This window comes from Rhinolophus sinicus, chromosome 11 (assembly GCF_057876585.1).
Source record: "Rhinolophus sinicus isolate RSI-liver-muscle chromosome 11, RSI-T2T, whole genome shotgun sequence".
NCBI classification, from domain to species: domain Eukaryota; kingdom Metazoa; phylum Chordata; class Mammalia; order Chiroptera; family Rhinolophidae; genus Rhinolophus; species Rhinolophus sinicus.
This window is the reverse complement of record NC_142511.1, coordinates 10,260,882-10,279,069: the sequence shown is the minus strand read 5'-3', so window position 1 is coordinate 10,279,069 and position 18,188 is coordinate 10,260,882. Positions and strand designations below refer to the sequence as shown.

The following is an 18,188-nucleotide window of genomic DNA, read 5'->3' as shown; positions in this document are numbered from 1 at the left end:
TTCCTGCTGCCCCCACCGCCCGCTTGCCTCCAGGTCTGTGATTGCGGCCCACGCGGCACAAGCCTGCCCCAGCCCCCAATACCTGGCAGGCTCCAGTGGAGGACAGGCAGGGGGCCACGTGTCACTATGAGACTCCAGTGCATCAATGAGCCTCTCCCGCAGCGTCTGCACATCAGCACCAGCCACTGCAAATGAAGACACAGGGAGGGAGGTGAGGAGAGCAGAAGGAACCCAGTGCTCCTGTCAGTGTCACACACAAGAAATAAAGGGCCCAGGGCCACTGGTTCTGAGAGAAACAGGGCATGGTCCACTGCACTGGGGGAGGGGGGGGCGTATAATGCCCTACTCTATGCAAGGGGACCCAATGCTTGGCGGGAGGGCAGTAGAGTCCCCCAGACCTGGGCCTGTGAGGCTCCCAGGAGCTGTCTGGCATGGCTCTCTGGATGCCAGGCCTACTGTGACATGATGGGCTATTCTGGTAACATGGCGACACTCCCCGCTCCCAAGACCCTGGATGGGCCACAAGGAAAGGGCCTGTCAGCCTCGTTTCCTTAAGGCGTCTTCCAGTCTGGCTGGGAAGTACAGTTAGGAAAACATACTCGGCTTTCAGTGGGGAACGGGCAGGGCTTTCACCCCAGTAGAAACCCAGGTAAAAGAGGCAGGGCGAGGACCATGGGAGCCAAGAAACCCACCTGGCAGTGTTGTCCCTGAGCCGTTCTTGGAAAAGGCCTTGAAGAACTGGAAGTAAACACACAGGCAAGAGTCAGTGACGGGGGAGGGGGCGCTGAGAACACAGCACCTGCATCTGACACCCAGCTGCTTCCTTAATGGGCTGACTCTGGGCAAACCACTTAAGTTTTGTGAACCTTAGTTTCTTCATGTGTAAAATAAGAACAGGGAGGTTTTGGTTCTTGTTGCTGGATGCTGCTTCCTTCCCCCACTGTCCTGGCATATAATCCCTCACCCCACAGCTGTGGCAGCTAATCCACTTTACTACAGGTGGGCTGTTGCTACAAAGCACCAGAACCCAGCACAACTGGAAACCATACAGTGTATGAATGAAACTGGAAGACCACTGCTGTTTTTCCTTGTAGATACATCTGAAAATATAAAGTGAAGTCACTTCATATGCCTCCTGGGAAATGCTAGCTGCTCCCTGGGGCAATCTGTCCTTGTTCCTCATCTTGGAAAAGGGGCTTGGAGGGTGTTGTCTCTGTCCACTCAGAACACCCAGCCTGGCCCAACAGACACCCCATGAAGGGAGGGGTCACCAGGTTGGTCCTATTAAAGGGTGGGCCTGAGCCTCTGAAGAAGCAAGTCTTGTTACAGACAGGCTCATTTAACTCATAGCTTTGTTCTTTTCCCAGTTACGTGACACTCCAGGCCCAGTCTGTCACTGCTGGGGTGAGAGAACAGAGGACAGACAACTCCTTGGAATCTGGGCTTCTGTCTAAGTAGACAGGCAGCTACCAGAGCTCAGGAGGGTACAGAGTGCAGCTGTCCTGACAGACAGCCACTTCACTGCCTGGGGAAGAGGCTGCAGGCTGGGAAGAGGCCTCTTCCTGAGCTCTCTAACCTTGGGACCACTTGTATCTGCCTACCTTTGGCCCCTGCCTCCAACACCATGGCCATCTGGCCTTATCCCAAGCTGGTGGTTGAGTGAGGGCCCTGGGGTCTGCCAGACCTGGGTTCATGGCCTGACGCTGCTACACTCGGGCTGTGTGACCTCGGGCAATCATTAATTTCTCCGAACCATCTCTTTAAAACGAGGATGACACCATCTCCCTGGAACAACTGCTACGAGGAGTCCATGACAACACATCTAAAGTGCTTAGCGTGGTGCTGGTCCATACAGTACATACAGGAGGGATCACTAAATGTTCATCCCCTTGTTCCTACATTTTAAATGCTAGGAAACACCGATTACCTGGCACTTGTTTGTTCCAGGCATCTGTGGGCACCAAACTCAAACCCAGGGGCCACCTGCCCCCATCTCCCACCGGAGGAACAAAGATGCAAAGAAGCCACCTGTCTCTCCCCACCTGCAATCTTCTGCTGCCTTGGTCCTCACCTGGACCCTAATTCTGCTCACTGCTTTATTCTCTCTCTTTTTAGAGCATTAATATAAACATTTATTCTGGGTGAAAACCATCCACTGATACACCTTTGTTTGCAGTGATTGGACATATCTGGAATTAATGAAATCATATGTTAGCCTCATACTTGTGAAAACGATCACGTGTCCTGGATCGTGACATGAGATCAGGCAGCTACAGCAGGTTAAGGCATTTATGCACTGACACTGTTTCTCAGACACAAGATTTAAAATGGCAGCTACTTGGGGTTTGGTTTGCTCACAAATAATGGCCCAGAGGATGATCGTCATGGCGGCGACTGGCCTCAGCGAAGGCGCCCGTTTATGGACAGTCAGAAGTGACCTCAACGTGTTTCTACAGACTTAAACCCTCCTGACGTCACCAAGCCTTACCCTGTGTGGCTTTCCCATAGCTATGGCTGTCATTTTCAGTTACTGAAAAGTAACACAGGAATTTTTTTCTTCGTCAACCATCAAGTTACCCAGATAGACACTTATTAAAAGAGGCTGGCATTACCTCCATCAAAAGGCAGCCCCAATTGTAACGCTGTGTACCTGAAACTTATATGCTATTATACACCAATATTACCCATATAAAAAAAAATAAGGTGGCATCCCCGGACCACAGCTGAGCCATCTGAAGCCCCAGCCACGCAGCGTGGAGTCAGACAGGAGCCTCAGTTAGCAAGAGTGACCCAGGGGCATGCAGAGCCCCCACCCCACCCCTCGACCCCCCACCATGAGGTGCCTGGCCACAGGGTGCTGGGCCCACCTCCTTCCGACAACCTCTGGGCTGTCACACAGCCTTCCCTTCTGTCCTCAGAAGCTTCCCATCTACCTTCTAGAATAAGTCAGCACCTAGGCTCTGGCTCCCACACCTCATGGTCTTGAGGAACCTTTTCCTATCAATTAATCTCTTTTTTCCTGTTTCCCCCTTTCTGCCAGCTTCTTCCCTATGCCCGCCAATAGATTCAAACCCTCCTAATCAAAATTGAAAAAAAAGAAAAGGACGAGAAGCGAAAGGCGACGGGACTAGAATAGAGAGAGGCCCCCACTTCCTTCCCCAGTTACTGCATTTCCCGGTCCCCTGCAGGGCCACATTTCTCCAAACAGAATCTCCTTCACTGCCCCGACGCCCCTGTCTCTTCACTCCCATGAGCCGCCTGTTGTGGCTCATGCTCCCACCACTCAGCTGACCTGCTCTTCGGCCAATCCAATGACCTTCCCTGCCCCTCTTGCTTCCGAGCAGTGTCTGGGTATTATCACTGCCTGCTTCCCCTCCGGCCAGGGACTGTCATTTTTTGTGCCACATTTCCCTGACACTCTCTCTCTGCCTTCATGTCACCACCCTCCCCTGGTTTGCCTGACACTGACCAGGCCTTCCTGGCCACCTTCACAGGCTTCCCTTGGCCCTTGACTCGTCTCCTCTGTCCGCAGCCCTCGCCGTCTCCGGCCTGCAGCCTCTCTCTCCTACAACCACACAGCAGATCATGACACTTCTGTTTACACAGCCCTGGAAGGCGGTGTCAAAAAAGGGGCTCAGGCTGCGCTTTTGAAGGGAAGAGTGAATGAGGGAAGGAACAAACAGACCTATTGTCGTCTCCCTGGCTCATGCCACCTCCTCTGCCTAAATAATTTGCAATCTGATCCTTCTGTCCCAGACTCTTTCTTCCTGGTACCCTCCACACTGTAGGTGTCACCCCAAGACTGAGTCACCCCTCCCCCAACCTGTTTCTCCACCTTGGTCCTTATTGCACCCGTGATCCTCCTTCTCCCTGTCACCCAGACCAGCACGGTTCTCACCCTCAGCCCCATCATCCAGTCAGTTGACAAACTGTGAATTTGACCTTGGTGACCCTTCTTCAGCTGTCCTCTAGACTTGTCCTCTGGAGCCTTGTCTAGACCAGGGCCAAGCACCCATTTCCTGGCCTAGTGCACAGTCCTTACCTGCTGTCCCTTTGTGCCCTCAGAAATGTTAACATGCTCAATCTTTTCATTCTCCAACCACTGTCCTCACTGCCACTTTGCTTGGTGACCTGAGGCACTGTTCCGGTCTGAGGTCGCCCCTCGGGTCTCCTCCATGACTCCCCACTACCAGCGAATCATGTCCACGCTCACGGCATCCGAGGCCTTCCGGGATCTGACCCCAAACTCACCTCCCACTGCCGCCCATTCCCTACATTTCAGCGTCACTTTCCACCCACCTCCGTGACTTGGGGGGCAGGACTCGAGCTTTTCCATCTCTGCCAGCCCCACCGTGCCTGGCCCAGTGTCTAGGACACGGAAGTACTCAAAAGACATCTGTGCAGTTAGCCTGAGAATCTCGGCCCTTTGATCATCTTGGAAGCTCATGTAAAAATCACAGTAAAATCTAGTCACGGCACATTTTTGTCCTCTTGTTAAAAGGCATCTGTATTAAGTCAGCTGTAGGAGGCGTGTGCCCTTCTCAAGGGAAACCAACACAACGCCCTGGAAACGGGCGATTAAGACTTCTCGTTACTGCAGTAACTGCAGTGAGCTTTCTTTTCTCCGGGAGCAGTAAGCACCTGGTCCCTTTCCTTTCGTCACTTTGCACAGGAGCTTCTGCCTCCCCCAATTTTGAAGCCCCCAAAAGCAGGAGACCAGAGGACATCAGGCAGGTCTTTACCACCCTAACCAGGAGTAACCACCTTTTGGGGGGCAGGTAAGGGTGAATGGAAAGCACTTTCCAGGGCTGGCCATCAATAGCACTGAAGCCAAGCTTTCAGGAAAATGACCTGGTCTCCAAATATCTAATGGTGAGCCCATGAGGATCCCCAAATGTAACCATTCCTACACTGTGCACTGTCAGCGGAGAAGGTGGCCGGATGACAGCAGGCGACTGCTGAGAGGGGGGCCCATCTTATTTCAGAGAGGTGCAGGAGACATCTTTCTGAGTCCTGCCCCCCTCCTTGACATCTCACCCTCTAGCAAGAGACCAGTCTCTGTACCCCCACAGGGGGTCCACACTCCCTGCCTTGAATTCAAGGACCCGCCATTACTGGGCTCCCTCCTTCCCAGCCCTGTCTCAACCCTGCACTTGAGCCTCTGCTCCAGCCAGACCAGTCCTCTCAGCACAACACCACACAGCTCTCCCCACACACGGCCTTTGCTCTCACCTCCTCCCTGCCCACGCTCCTTTCCTCTCCTAGCCAAACCCCATCCATCCTTCAACACCAAGCAGAAGTCCCCTCCCACACAAAGTCTTCTCTGACGCATGAGGGAAAAGCTCACTGAGCCCAGCAAACCTCCCAGCGTTCACTGGTACAGATCTCTCACTGCCTGTCGACTAGCTGCTGAGGTCTGAGTGTCCCGTAGACGGGACCTCTGTGTCTGGCCTCTCATGTTTCTGGCCATGTCTGACCTCTCTGGCCTCTCCCACGATGGTGAGTACAGGGCTGTGTACCCAGCAAACATTCTCTCCGTAGCTGCTGGCGGGCGACACGAGCCCCGTGGGGCAATGGGAAGGAAGACAAGTAACATTTAGTGAACGCCAAGTAACACCACACAGCATCCTGGCACTTTCACACGTAAGACCTCATTTCAAACTTGGTAACAATCCATCATGTAGATATTATCATCCCATTTTTATAGACAGGGAAACGGAGGCCTGTGGCTGGGGCACTGTTAAGTGACTTCCCGAGTCACATACAGTAAGCAGGGGAGCCAGGATTTGAACCCACATCAATTTTATCGCCTCAGAATCCTGCAAAGAGGAGATTTCTGCCCCCTCCTAGCCCAATGCTGCTGTTCCCTGGAAACTTGGGCCACCAAAGGTTCTGGTCCATTACCTGTTGAGGGGCACCCCGGTGGGCCATGGCAAAGCCCTTCCCCCAGAAGTTCCAGCCTCTAGGTCCCCAAGCACCACCCAGAACCTGCTGCAAACCAGTCCCTCCCCTGCACTTTTGTTTTCTTTCAGTTGGGCTCCAGTTCCAGTCTGATGGGGACTTGACACAGCCGGCCCGCCCTGCAGGGCAGGGTGTTTGCTAAACAGGCTGAGCTGGTGGAGGCTCCCTGTTTGCTTACAGTGACAAAGGGCAGGAGGCAGAGGAAAGGGACAATGACATATTTCACTGGGGGTAGCCAGACTCTTGTGTGAGCCTGTCTCATCACACCAGCAACACTCTCTCATCCCCTACTCAACACGTGTCCTCATCTTAGAGCTGTTACATCCCCTGTGGGTAGGAACGAGGACAGGCTCCAGTCCCCAGGTGGCAGCAGACAGGGCAATCTCTGGCTGGCTGGCAGCCAGGCCAAACTCTAGGGTCTGCTTTCAAGGGCATATAGCCACGCTGCCCACAGGCACACTAGGCTCTCAACGGGCCAGAATCTCTGCAGATCTGGAATCTGAGTTGTGTTTTCCAAATACTAGAAGCAATTAGCAGTAAAATCAATTTAGTGAATCACAGCACTTTTTTTCTAAATAAACAGAACAGAAAATATCAGTGTGGATAGCACTTAGTATGAATACTGTTTTATGAAACTTCTGTGTTAGTGGTTACAGATACAAACCGACTTCTGGATCTCACTGTGCGTGTACACTCCGCACGGCGGGTGCACTGGGCCTAAGAGCAGAGACCCGCCCGTCGCTTGGACCGCTGGGCTGTGCACGAGAGTCCTCAGGACAGGGCACCTAGTACTCTCCCTGCCGCAACTGACCTGCGGGCTCCTAGGGAGAGGCAGGGAGGTCACAACACAGGTCTCTGGGGCTCTTAAGAAATGGACAGATGACTGCTGGCCTGGCCCAACCAGGTGCTGCCCAGGTGGAGGCAAGGGAAGGTCAAGACCAGCTTCGGGCCCTCCCAGCTCCTCTCCCACAGCCAGCTGGGCAGTGACGGAGATGATTCAGCACCTGAGGCATTCAGACTGCGTGTGCTGCGTGACGGGTCGGCCCTGAGGAGCCTCGGGATGTCCCGACTGTCTGGGCCACCTCCTTCTCACCTGAGCTCCAGCCTCTCCCAGGCAGAAACAGAAAGGCCCCGGTGGCAGGCCCCACAGAATCCCCACAGGCTGTCCTGACCTGGCCATGGCACCAACGCCAACCCCTTTCCCGGGGCCTGGCCAGTGGCTGGACCCCTGTGCTGAGTCCCCACTCAGAGAAAAACAACAGCCTATGAACTAGGACTCCTGCTACCACACTCGTTTTTCCCACAGCTTTCCACTCAGGGTTGCTCACCCGGCTCAGCAGAAGGAACAGAGTGCCCCGTCCTCCCCTGCAGAGTCGTTTTAAATATTATCAGTTACATACCTTGAGGCCAAGGATAGGGCAATGGCCCTGCCAGGGAGGTCTTTTAACTTGGAAGAGATGATTTATAAGCAATGTCTCTGCTGCCATCTCTACATGACATGGCAGGAGCCACTGGCTCACCATGGCCTCAGCTGACCTTGGGGCTGGGCCCTGACCCGAAGTCGTAACAGGAGAGTAAAAGGGAGCTCTACTGGGCTGTAGAAACCCTGAGCCCAGCAGGACTTCACTGGGCACGAGGAACAGAGAGGTCACATGGAGTTAGAGCTGAACGTTGCTGGAGGCAGGGGCCCGGTCTTCCCAGCTCAAGGTCCTGCCTGGAACTTGAAGCAGCTGAGCTCAGAGACACTTTTCTCCGAGGACAATGTGTGGCTTTTCCGTTTTCAGGGCATTTCCTGATCATCTTAGTGGCTACAGAGCAAACTGCTTTTCTAGAAGCCATTCTGGTGGGAGGAGGCTAAGTACTGAGCACTGGAGTTAGAGACGGGTTTGGGTTTGGGTTTGGGTTTGGCCGAGCCCTGGGGAGGGTGCTAAGTAGACCTGCACAGCCTTCTGCTTCGGGCTTTCCGGGGCCTCCTATTTGGAGCCTCGGCAGTTGTTCGGAAGATAATTAAGTTTTCATGCCCCACGGTGGGCAGTTTGGCAGGCAAGGCCTCTGTGACCTTTAGCCAGAGTTGGGGTGACGGTGCCCTCATGAGCTGGGTGTGCCACCTCCCGTGATGTGACGTGATGTGATGGAGATCCCTGCCACCTAAGGCATTTTGGCATTTTGACCGTGGGGTGAGGCTATCCTGACAGGTCGCTTCCAAACTTCCTGGGTTCAAGGCACTTGCCTGAAGAGGGTGAAGCTTGCCAGTGTCTCTGGGGTTCTATTCTGGGGGACCATTGGGCCCCTGAGTCTGAATCTGCCATGGACAGGTCAGAGCCTAAACCCTGGTTTTATAGGTTTTATGAGGTTTAGATCAGATCGCTAAGGTAGGCAGTCAGGAGGGAGAGAAATTGGGAAGAGGCCCCCAGGAGCTCTCAGCAGCCCAGGTGATGATTTCTTCAGCTGAAATCTACCCGTCCAATACACCCACACGCAGCCCCCTCCCCTTATAGAGGGGAGCATTTGCCAGACCGAGGGGACCTCTTTCTTCTCTGCCTCCCAAGTCACACCCCTTTCTGCCTCTACAACAGGTGTCTCATCGAGCATAGTGGCAGCGTTCCAAGGCTGGGACTTAAACGGATATAGCCCAGGAGCATCAGAGAAGCCCGCAGAGCTGGGCAGACCTGGGCAGACCAGGGAAGCAGGCAGCAGCTGGCCCCGCCCCAGGCCCCGCCCCCTCCTGTCACACACCCTCACAGTCGGGAAGCCCTGGATGTTGAAGTCTCTGCAGACAGCGCTGTTGGTCTCCTCAGCACAGTCCAGGGCGGCGAGAGTCAGCGCTGGCCTCCAGTCTGAAAGGACAAAACACCCGGGGTAAGGAAGAGGGGCTGGCACCTCTGCCTGCTCACTTCCCCCGTGCAACATCCCACCCCCACCAACCCCTACACCACACCTGCCCCAAAGCTCTCATGAGAAAGGTGCCCCCTTCCTCAGAAAAGGACCTCTGAGACAGTGTGGTCATTCTGCATTTAGCTCATGCTTCGGACACAATTAAACAGCACAAGCAATGCTTTCCTGTAATGGCATCTGTGTCCCCCCTTATTCTGTCAGGGAGAGGGGCTGGCGGGGCTGAAGAGAGATGGGAGACGAGCCTGGGCCTCCAGGAAAAGCCCTGACACTGCCTCTGTTCCTGTGCCCTCTCAAGAGGATCAGCTCCAGGGCAGCCGGATGGCGCGGTTTGTTAGTGTGAGCGCTGAACAACAGGGTTGCCGGTTCAATTCCCACATGGGATGGTGGGCTGCACCCCCTGCAGCTAAGACTGAAAATGGTGACTGGACTTGTAGCTGAGCTGCGCCCTCCACAACTAGATTGAAGGACAACGACTTGGAGCTGATGGGCCCTGGAGAAACACACTGTTCCCCAATATTCTCCAATAAAAATTAAAAAAGAAAAGGATCAGCTCCAGAAGGGTGGAGAACATGTGTCTGGAGGTTTGCAATTCCTCGGGGTACCCTCAGTGATGGTTTCTGCAGCTGGGTGCTGGAGTCAGCATAGGGTGAGGGGGACTGGCTCCCCAGCCAGAGACCAGCCAGAGATGGAGGCAGGAAATCCAGGGAGGAGGGGAGGCATCTGGAATCTAGGAGCCACAGGGAAAGAGCCCTGGGGCCAGAGTCTGGAAGGAGATTGGCAGCTCCCAGCATCAGGCCTCAGGCTCAAGTCCTCCCTCTGCGGTCACTTATTGGCAGAGAGAATAACGAACGGCACCGTGCTGAGCCACAGCCCAGGATACGGGAAACAGAAAACAAACTCATCTACCAGACAGGCCTCCTGAGCTCTGATTCAAAGTCAAGGTGGCCCGTGAACACCCACCAAAGGTCCTCGTTACTATGAGGCTGCTCTCGCTGGAAGGCAAGATACACACACGTGAAACCACAGGAATGGGGAGGTGACGATGGACTGGTACCACACCATGTGACACAGAGCACTCAAGAAGTTTGGACACAGGACAGACCAGCCCTGGGGACTCGGCATGGGCCTGGCAGGACAGGTGGAAATTGAGTGGAACCTGGAGAGTCCGTCGAGTTGATGGAAACTGTGTGAGGCACTCGGGGGGAGAAGCAGCTGGCTGTGCGGGGCTCTGCCGACCAGGGAGGAGGCTGTGCCGGGAGGCAGGTGGGGGCCCCATGTGAGCGCTTGCCTGCAGGGGTCTGGGCTGACTCGGCAGCACCCCGGAGCCACTGGCTTTTCTGGGCAGAGGAGTGAAGGAGGATGCCTGCCTGGTGGCATGCGAGCTCCACACAGGGCCCTACACCTCCCACCTCCCACGTGGGGGTGGAGGGGATTTTCACAGGCAGCCCACCCGCTAAGGGCAGAATACTAACAACTGAGTAACATCCCTGAGAAGCACGGCTTTGCCAAGGCCTCTGACCTCGCCCTGAACCTGTTCCTTATGATGTCTGAAAACACCACTATTTCAGGAGGCATCAGCGCTGCCAAGATCATTTTATGCCCAGGAAGGAGTGTTACCCTTCCTTCCACAAGACAGATGCAGAAAGAGATAGACACCTCCCAGGCAACTACTGTCCATCCCTCACAGGAAAAGCCTAGAGCAACTAAGCTGCTCCTTCTTGGGGTGACACGAGGGAGGGGGCCTGGGACTGTGAGGCAGGCCTAACAGCACCACTCCCTCCTGGGCCTTCCTCCCCTCTCTTCCTTTCTTACTTGCAGTCCACACTTGGCACTGAAGCCCCTGAATCCTAGCAGGAGGGCGTGAGTGGGGTGGGGGAGGGGGAAGAGGGACAGGAAGCGGAAGGAAGTGTTTAGCACAGACAGGTGGGCGGCACCCTACCATGCCATTTCCCCATCTTGCCAAACCCCTTTTGGGGAGCTCTCTCGGCTCCCCTGGCACACAAGGGCGGCAGTGTGAGCTTATCCAAGAATCTGTGAGCTGGCATGCATCCTTTGGCTTTAAATCTCACTTGCTCAAACTGTGGCTGTGGTCAGGTTCTCCTCTGTGCCAGGCTCAGGACAGCTTCCCTCCTGCTGTTCCAGACACTACTCAACCGTCACCAGCACGCCCAGGGTTGGTACCACTTGGTGGGGGCAGAGTCGGGCAGTCTGTCCACACAGATCCACTAATCCCAACCAGCCTCCAAATCCTGTCCACCCACTCTCCCAAGTCTCGCCTCCCACGTCTCCTCCCCTCTCCTCTAATGAGCTAACGCAGGGTTTCTTAGGGCAGCTCCTCTGCAGAAAGTGATCCTTTCTACCTGTGGATGTGATTGTATCACCCTCTACTCAGTGTTCTCTGGTGGCTCCCATTGCCTTTAGAAGAAAACCTACAGCCGTAAGGCCATTCTCGGTCTGGCCCCTGCCTACCCACCCAGCCTCCTGTTCCCACTTCCCCAAATTCTGCTGCAGGAAGGCTGAGGCTTGCCCTCTCTCAGGTCTCCAGTCCACTCTTATAGGCACCCTCCCCTTCCCTATAAACTCCCATTTGTCAGGCACAACTCAGTTTGAACATGATTTTTCCATCCAGGAAGAGCTGCCTTGGAAGCGCAAGGCTCAGGGCCCTGCTTGTGTCTCTACCAACAACGACAAGCCTATCCATCCCTAAATGTCTTTTCATTTTGGCATCCTCGCTGCCTAGCTTCCCCATTATCTAGCACATAGTAGGTGCTCAGTGACTGATGACTGAATTATACAACCGACCCAGGCCAGGGACTGGCTCTCAGCAGCTCCAGTTCTGGAACAGCTGCTCTCAGCCTCAATGTCTTCTCAGGGCCAGGTAGGGAGTGAGGTTAACATCAGTCACCTGCAAATGCAGGAGATCAGAGCCGCCCAGGTACAGGGTTTGCCCTGGCTGATAGGCAATGGCACCCAGGCCTCCTTTCTGTGGCAACTCCCGCACCTGAGCCAGGCCCAGGAGAGGGAGGGAAGCACAGGTCACCCCGACAGCCATCTGACACCCTCTAGGCTTGGTTCCTTGCAGTCTGCATCTACGGCTCTGGTCACCTTGTTCAGGGAGACCCACAGGAGAGGCCCGGCTGTCTCAGGAAGTCAGTTAGTTATCAGGGGAGAAGAGAGGCAATTTCGCATCCTTCCACCAGTGAGGGGCCCTGGCAGGGTGACCAAGGACCGCAGGCCTCAACTGCTTCTCTCCTCTCCGAGAGTGCAGGCCACCGGCCCTCGGGGACGGTCAGTGCCTGCTGCTCACTGGGGCACCAAGACTCTGAAGGGACAGGGAGGGGACAGAAGAGAAAGCTAGCGTTCAATGAGCACGCGGGGGCAGTCTAGGTGATCTCTCTTCACCACCATGGGTGTCATTTCTGTGCTTTACAAATGAGGACAGGGACCGAGAGGCCTCCAGGTTGTCCACGGGCTCCCAAGTTTATGTCACCAGGGACAGGAAGCCACCTTTCTACATTCTCTGTTTGCTCCAATCACAACCCTCCCCACGAGAGACAGAATGGTAGAAACAGCTTTGTCTTCTGGTTCCGTACCACTCTCAGTAACTCACAGACTCAGCTCTCAGAGAAGATGAATTCCTACGGCCGGAGAGTTTATCAGGTGCCTTACAGATCTAATTTAATGCTCACAGCTACCCTATGAGGAAAGTAAGGTGCTTATCCCGAGATCTGCTTTCCTCGACTGTAAAACAGAGATTAGAATACTGTGCCCGAAGCTCACAACCAATCAGCGGTGAGCCTGGGATCTGAACCCAGAATTTGAGCCTCACTGCTAGTCTCCAGGGGGCCCGGGATAGAACAGAGAGCTGCTCTGTTGGCTTTGCAACCAGGAGGCTCGGGGCGGGCGGGGTGTTAGGACAAGAGGAAAGGTGATGCCGGGGAGTCCCCAGCCCCTTACTCCTGGGCGGTCTCGGACGCCTTCTCTTTCTGCCTGATTCCCTGTACCTCCAAGAAATGGAGCCAGGGCCTCTTCCTACCTGTCTCAGCCCCGGGGGTTTGGGGGGCATGTGGAGGGGGAGGCTGGAGCCAGTCAGGTGCTGGGAGAGTCCTGACTGAGGAATGTTTCTCAGGAATATCAATGTCAATACCTTCATGAGCCATCGTGACATAATGATCTGGTTTGCAGGCATCACTGTGGGCCTGACTATGCACCACTCGAGTAACAGCACAGGACTAGAGAGGACCCTTACCTGGGTGCTTCCTGGGTGAGGCAAAGCACACTGCTGTCGGAACCCACTGGGTGAGGGAGGCTTTTTAAAGTGTCAGCTGACTCAGATACTACATTTTGCGGGCCTGACACCGAAAGGATCAGCAGTATCCCTTCAGGCCTGCTCTTGGGGACAAAAATATTTCCTGGTGCAATTACTGCCCTTGGAGTCATTTCTCCACTAACAACAGAGTAAATGAGCAAATGGACAGGGGTAGGGTGGGGAGATAACAGCGTAGTGTTTACGAGGACAGCTGTGGACTTTGGCGTGGTGGCTGAGGGGACACCCTGTGGTAAGGGGGTGATGGGCTATTTCTAGAGTCACAGTGTCTTGGCCCCCACTCACAAGTTCAGGAGGGGCACTGGACTTGCTATGTAACAAGTCACAGACTTGCTATAACTGGCCAAAGCATCGTGAGCTCCCCATGTCTCCTCTCTGGACCTGTTTCCTCATGGGTCAAACGAAGGCCAGGGTGGATGACCTCTCATGTCCTTTCCAGCTCTGACAACCGTGCAGGTGTCGGATGGCACAGTTGGCAAGAAAAATGGCCATGAGGCCTCTGGGTGTTAAGCAAAGCTGGGCCATGATCAAGGCAGAGGCCAGACCCACCCCACTCACCAAGAGCCAGTCAGGTGGAGTGGTCAGAACCACAGCTCCACCAAAGTCTCCAGGAGCTGTCCTGCTACAGGGAGTTAGCCAGTACCATGAGGTCACCACCTCGTCCCTCCCTCCACGTTGCAGCCTTATGGGCAGTGAGGTCATGGGATGGACAAAATACCTTCCCTACCCCTCACACCTTGACTCGACCCCAGGTCTGAGTCAAAAGGAACCACAGCACCAGCAGAAGGCTCGGTGACTCGCATTCTCTCATGAGTCCTGTGAGGCTCATGCTATTGGCCTGCGTGAGTGGGCATACCCACTCATACCCCGTGCCAGGCTCTGCACTAGGCATCATAAGGGTACAAGTAGGAAGGGTGGTGTTCACCCTGGAAGAGAAAGAGAGGCACACTAACACTGGTCGCTGTCACCCCGACATGTGCCTTACAAATCTCACCTCCATGTCCCCACCTGGAGTACCCTTCCTCCTCCACCCACCTCTCCCCCTGCCTGGGCTCTGGAGAGTCAAAAAGAGCTGGGTTTGAGAACCTCCTTTAGAATCTGTATTGTCTTGGGCAAGTTACTTGAAGATAATATCTATTGCTCAGATATTTTCCATAAAGGTCATATATGTAGTGGCCTGTGAAGGCCCTTGGCAAAGTGCCTGGCATAAGGCAAGTGTATAATAAATACTGTGTTTCCCCAAAAATAAGACCTAACCGGAAAAGAAGCCCTAGCATGATTTTTCAGGATGATGTCCCCTGAACATAAGCCCTAATGTGTCTTTTGGAGCAAACCTTAATATAAGACCAGTTTTTATTTTCGGGGAAACATGGTCACTGCTTGAATGAAGGCCTCTGGTGACCAGATATCCCTGTGACTTTCCCCTTCCCAGAATTACTACAACAAGAAATGACAGCCTGCCCATTGACCCTTTTCAAACACAGAGTCTTCCTGTTGCCAATTTTCTTGCTGTGTGTAGCTCATTTCCTTGAACTGCACACAGAGGTCACTCAACAAATATTTACTGACTGATTAGCGAAGAGTAATGAAGGTCTAAAATGAACCCAATCGATTTCCCAAACATATGGTGAAACAGTAAGAGTTGCTCTGGAATACCGTGTTTCCCCAAACATAACACGTAGCTGGACAATCAGCTCTAATGTGTCTTTTGGGGCAAAAATTGATGTAAGACCTGGAGATGTTATGTTATGTTATATTATACCCAGTCTTATATTACAGTAAAATAAGACCGGGTCTTATATTAATTTTTGCTCCAAAAGACGCATTAGAGCTGCTTGTCTAGCTAGGTCTTATTTTTGGGGAAACACAGTAGAAAGAGATGAGCCAGGTCCTTAAAAACAACTGCTCTGCCCCACGGCAACCAGTGCCCCAAAGAACCTATCTCACAAGTCACTGAAGAAACGAGCCCTAGCCAGTCAGATGAAATGCGTGAGGTCAGCCGGGCAGGGTTGCAAGTTCTTCTCACCCCCCCATGACCTTCCACAGTTTTGCTGCTCCTACCCAAGATACTCATACAGTCGGCAGGGGGCAGGGCCACGCTCTTGTGGCCCAGGGTGGTGTGAGAAAGGCCCTTTGCTGGTCCACAACCAAACTTTCTCAAGGAAGCTCAGAACAGAGATGATGGGAGAGCAGCCTGGCTTCTCAGCAGGGCCTCGCCAGGAGACACCCCCTCGGATTGGAGTGGGGCACCCTTCACCATTGCAGGCCCACACCAGATTCAGCCAGTGCCCTCCGAGGACATGATCTTGCTCAGGGGCCTGACTTACCCACCACTCATGGGAGATCTCCAATTTTCACCTAAATCTCTCACCTCCCATTGACTACGGTTCATCTCCACAGACTTTGATGCTTCCATTTTCCTTTCTGAAGTTGTTTTGCTTTTTGGGGGGGGCAGGGAGGGGGAAGACTGTCACTCCATGCACTGGGGAAGAAAAGGAAAAGACTCCTTTTGGAAATGGCAACCTTCATGCAGGAGTAGGCTGGGTCAGTATCTGGCTATTCCATTCAGTGGAAACTCTGGGTTGCAAGAGGCCAAACACATGAGTCAGCTGGAAGCTAAGCCTTCCCTCCAGCCCTCTCATAAGACATAAGAATCTCCTAGGTTGAGTTGATCTGGGGCCGTTCAAGAACTCTTATAGCCTCAAAGTGGAAAATGATCACAGGATTTTTATGATGTTTAGGCCCACAATGTCCCCTGAACACCTGATGTCCCCTTAGACGTTCCAATTCCATGTTCATCATTCTTCCTCCCTCCTGCCATGACCAGAGATGCTGACAGCACTGAAATAGTGTGAATAGCTGCTGAGAAATGGCACATTCAGCTGATGGGACCAGAAAGGCACGCAGACAAGTGTCTACATGTAAATTGGAGGTAAAATGGTTTAGCAGTTTTGTTTAAAAATAACTTTCCAGCACCATATGGCTAACAGATGTATACATCTTTCCATCCAGCCACTTGGGTAACCACTGTGCAAGCTACTCAAGGGAAGAGGGAGCCTGAGTTTGAAAACCGACATCTAATGTGCTAATCTACCACACACAGTTGAGTTCTAGAAATATCAACAACACGGGGGGAGAATAATGGTTCCAGTTCTCCTCCCTCCAGAAAGAGGCCTATTTCCTAAGATGCCAGCAGTCCTCATTCAGACACCAGTTCAGATCAGGAGTTCTGCTGGGGACCTGGCACCACAATCAGGAAGTACCTCCATTCAGAGGCAGCAAATCACTACCACCACGCCACTCCTGGCCCCCAATATGCCCACCACCTGGGCTAGGCAGAGGTGGGACACCACAGGGTCCTTTAAATTGTGGAAACTCTGAGATAATGTATGTCAAGTACTTAGTCAGGAAGGTGACATACAGTAAGCACTCAGTAAATATTAATTACTATTATTACCATATTCCTCAGCTCTAAGACTTAAGGTTTTCAAAAATGTTCACGTTTCTGTAATAAAGGACACCTTGCAATCACTACATTTAGTGGTCGTCTTATCCCTCTACCCTTCAGGCTGTTAGTAAATAAACGGTGTCTCACACAGAAGATGGATCTCTTAGAATCAAGGCAATATGGTTACAGTGGTCAGGCCAGTGGATGGGAACGTGGAGCAAGGGTCAGACACACACCAAGAGGCTGCCTTCAGTCAGGCCTCCGGGTTCAAGGGTTAAAACAGAATTCTCGGTCTAAGAGGGTGTACGGACAAGGGGAAGAGCAGGATGTGGCCCAGAAGCTAAGGAGCCTGAGGCAGCAGGTCGGGAGAGGCCTGGAACTGAGACAGAAAAACTCAGGCTCAAAGGTATAGCTGAGAAAGGAAGTCTATGTACCAGCTGGGTCGACCAGCCGCGGGGGTTGGGGGCGACAGAGTGAGTGTCAGTTCCTGTCCTCCCCAGCACTGATCCCACAGCAGCTGGTCAACCTGGCAAGAAGCCCACACGGGTCCCTGAGCGACAGGGAGGGGACTGTCACAAGGCTGGGCTGGAGGAAGCCCTAAGGTGTCAGACGAGGAAGAACAAAGGAGACCCCGTCGCAGGGATGGGGGCAGTACGTCGGCAGAGGTCCAAAGGGAAAGCAGAGCAGTCTGGGGAACCAGGCCGCGGGAAGGGGAGAGAGGCTCGGGACAGGGGCCAAGGGGGAAAAGACAGGGAGGGGCGGGGGCAAACATGGAGTTGAGGGATGTGAACCTGGGGGAAGTGGGAGGGGCAGAGAGGAAGAGGAGGGCGAAGGGGATGGGCAGGGGGAAGCAGGCCGCGTGGGAGGGCCTCTCGGTCGGGCAGGTGGGTGAGGAGGGCGGTCCGGGTGGGGCGAGGGGAACGGGCCTGCCCTCCTGCCCCCTCTCCCCCCCCCCCACCCCGGCTTCTCACCTTTGACGTCGTTGGCCAGCGCCTTCCACGTCGGGGCGAAGGCGATGCAGTGGCCGCACCAGGAGGCGAAGAACTCCACGGCCCAGGCGCTGCGGGAGCCCAGCACGGCGCCACGCACGGTGTCCTCCTGTAGCAGCGTCAGCGGGTCGGAGGACGAGTAGAGCCCCGAGCGCGGGGCCGCGCCAACGCCGGGCAGCGCCAGCAGCATCAGCAGCATCAGCAGCGACGGCAGCGGCCCAGAGCAGCGGCCGCACCACCCCATCCTACGCGGCTGCGCCCACCACTGCGCTCAAGTTTCGGATGAGTTGGTGTGCGGCGGCGCCGCGGCACCTCCTGCCTCCGCCCGAGAGGAGGGGCCACGCGGCCACGCCCACTCAGGGCCCGCCCACTCCAGACAGCCAGTTTCCTCCGATGCCCCGCCCACCGCGGCCCGGCACCACCCGTTGTCCCGCCCCGCCGGCTGGCCAGTGGGCGGGAGACCTGGCCGTAGTACCCCGTTAGCTGTCTGCTGAGGCCTCAGAGCCGTGCTAGATGTGTTCCCCACCTCTAACCTCAGGAGGCGGGGAGCGCAGCCCAAGCCCTGGAG

The 18,188-nt window shown here is 54.4% G+C and overlaps 1 protein-coding gene across 1 annotated transcript in view; it reads right to left on the bottom strand.

Annotated features, from left to right (window-relative positions):
• QSOX1 (quiescin sulfhydryl oxidase 1) overlaps positions 1–17,950 on the bottom strand; it is a 38,483-nt gene extending 20,533 nt beyond the window's left edge. Inside the window, exons 1-4 of the mRNA XM_019733137.3 lie at positions 17,603–17,950; positions 8,698–8,798; positions 693–738; positions 83–185 (exon numbers count right to left, since the gene is read on the bottom strand). Coding sequence (XP_019588696.3) covers positions 83–185; positions 693–738; positions 8,698–8,798; positions 17,603–17,864 — 512 coding nt within the window. The 5' untranslated portion in view covers positions 17,865–17,950. The remainder of the gene's footprint in view (positions 1–82; positions 186–692; positions 739–8,697; positions 8,799–17,602) is intronic.
• Positions 17,951–18,188: the final 238 nt, after the last annotated feature.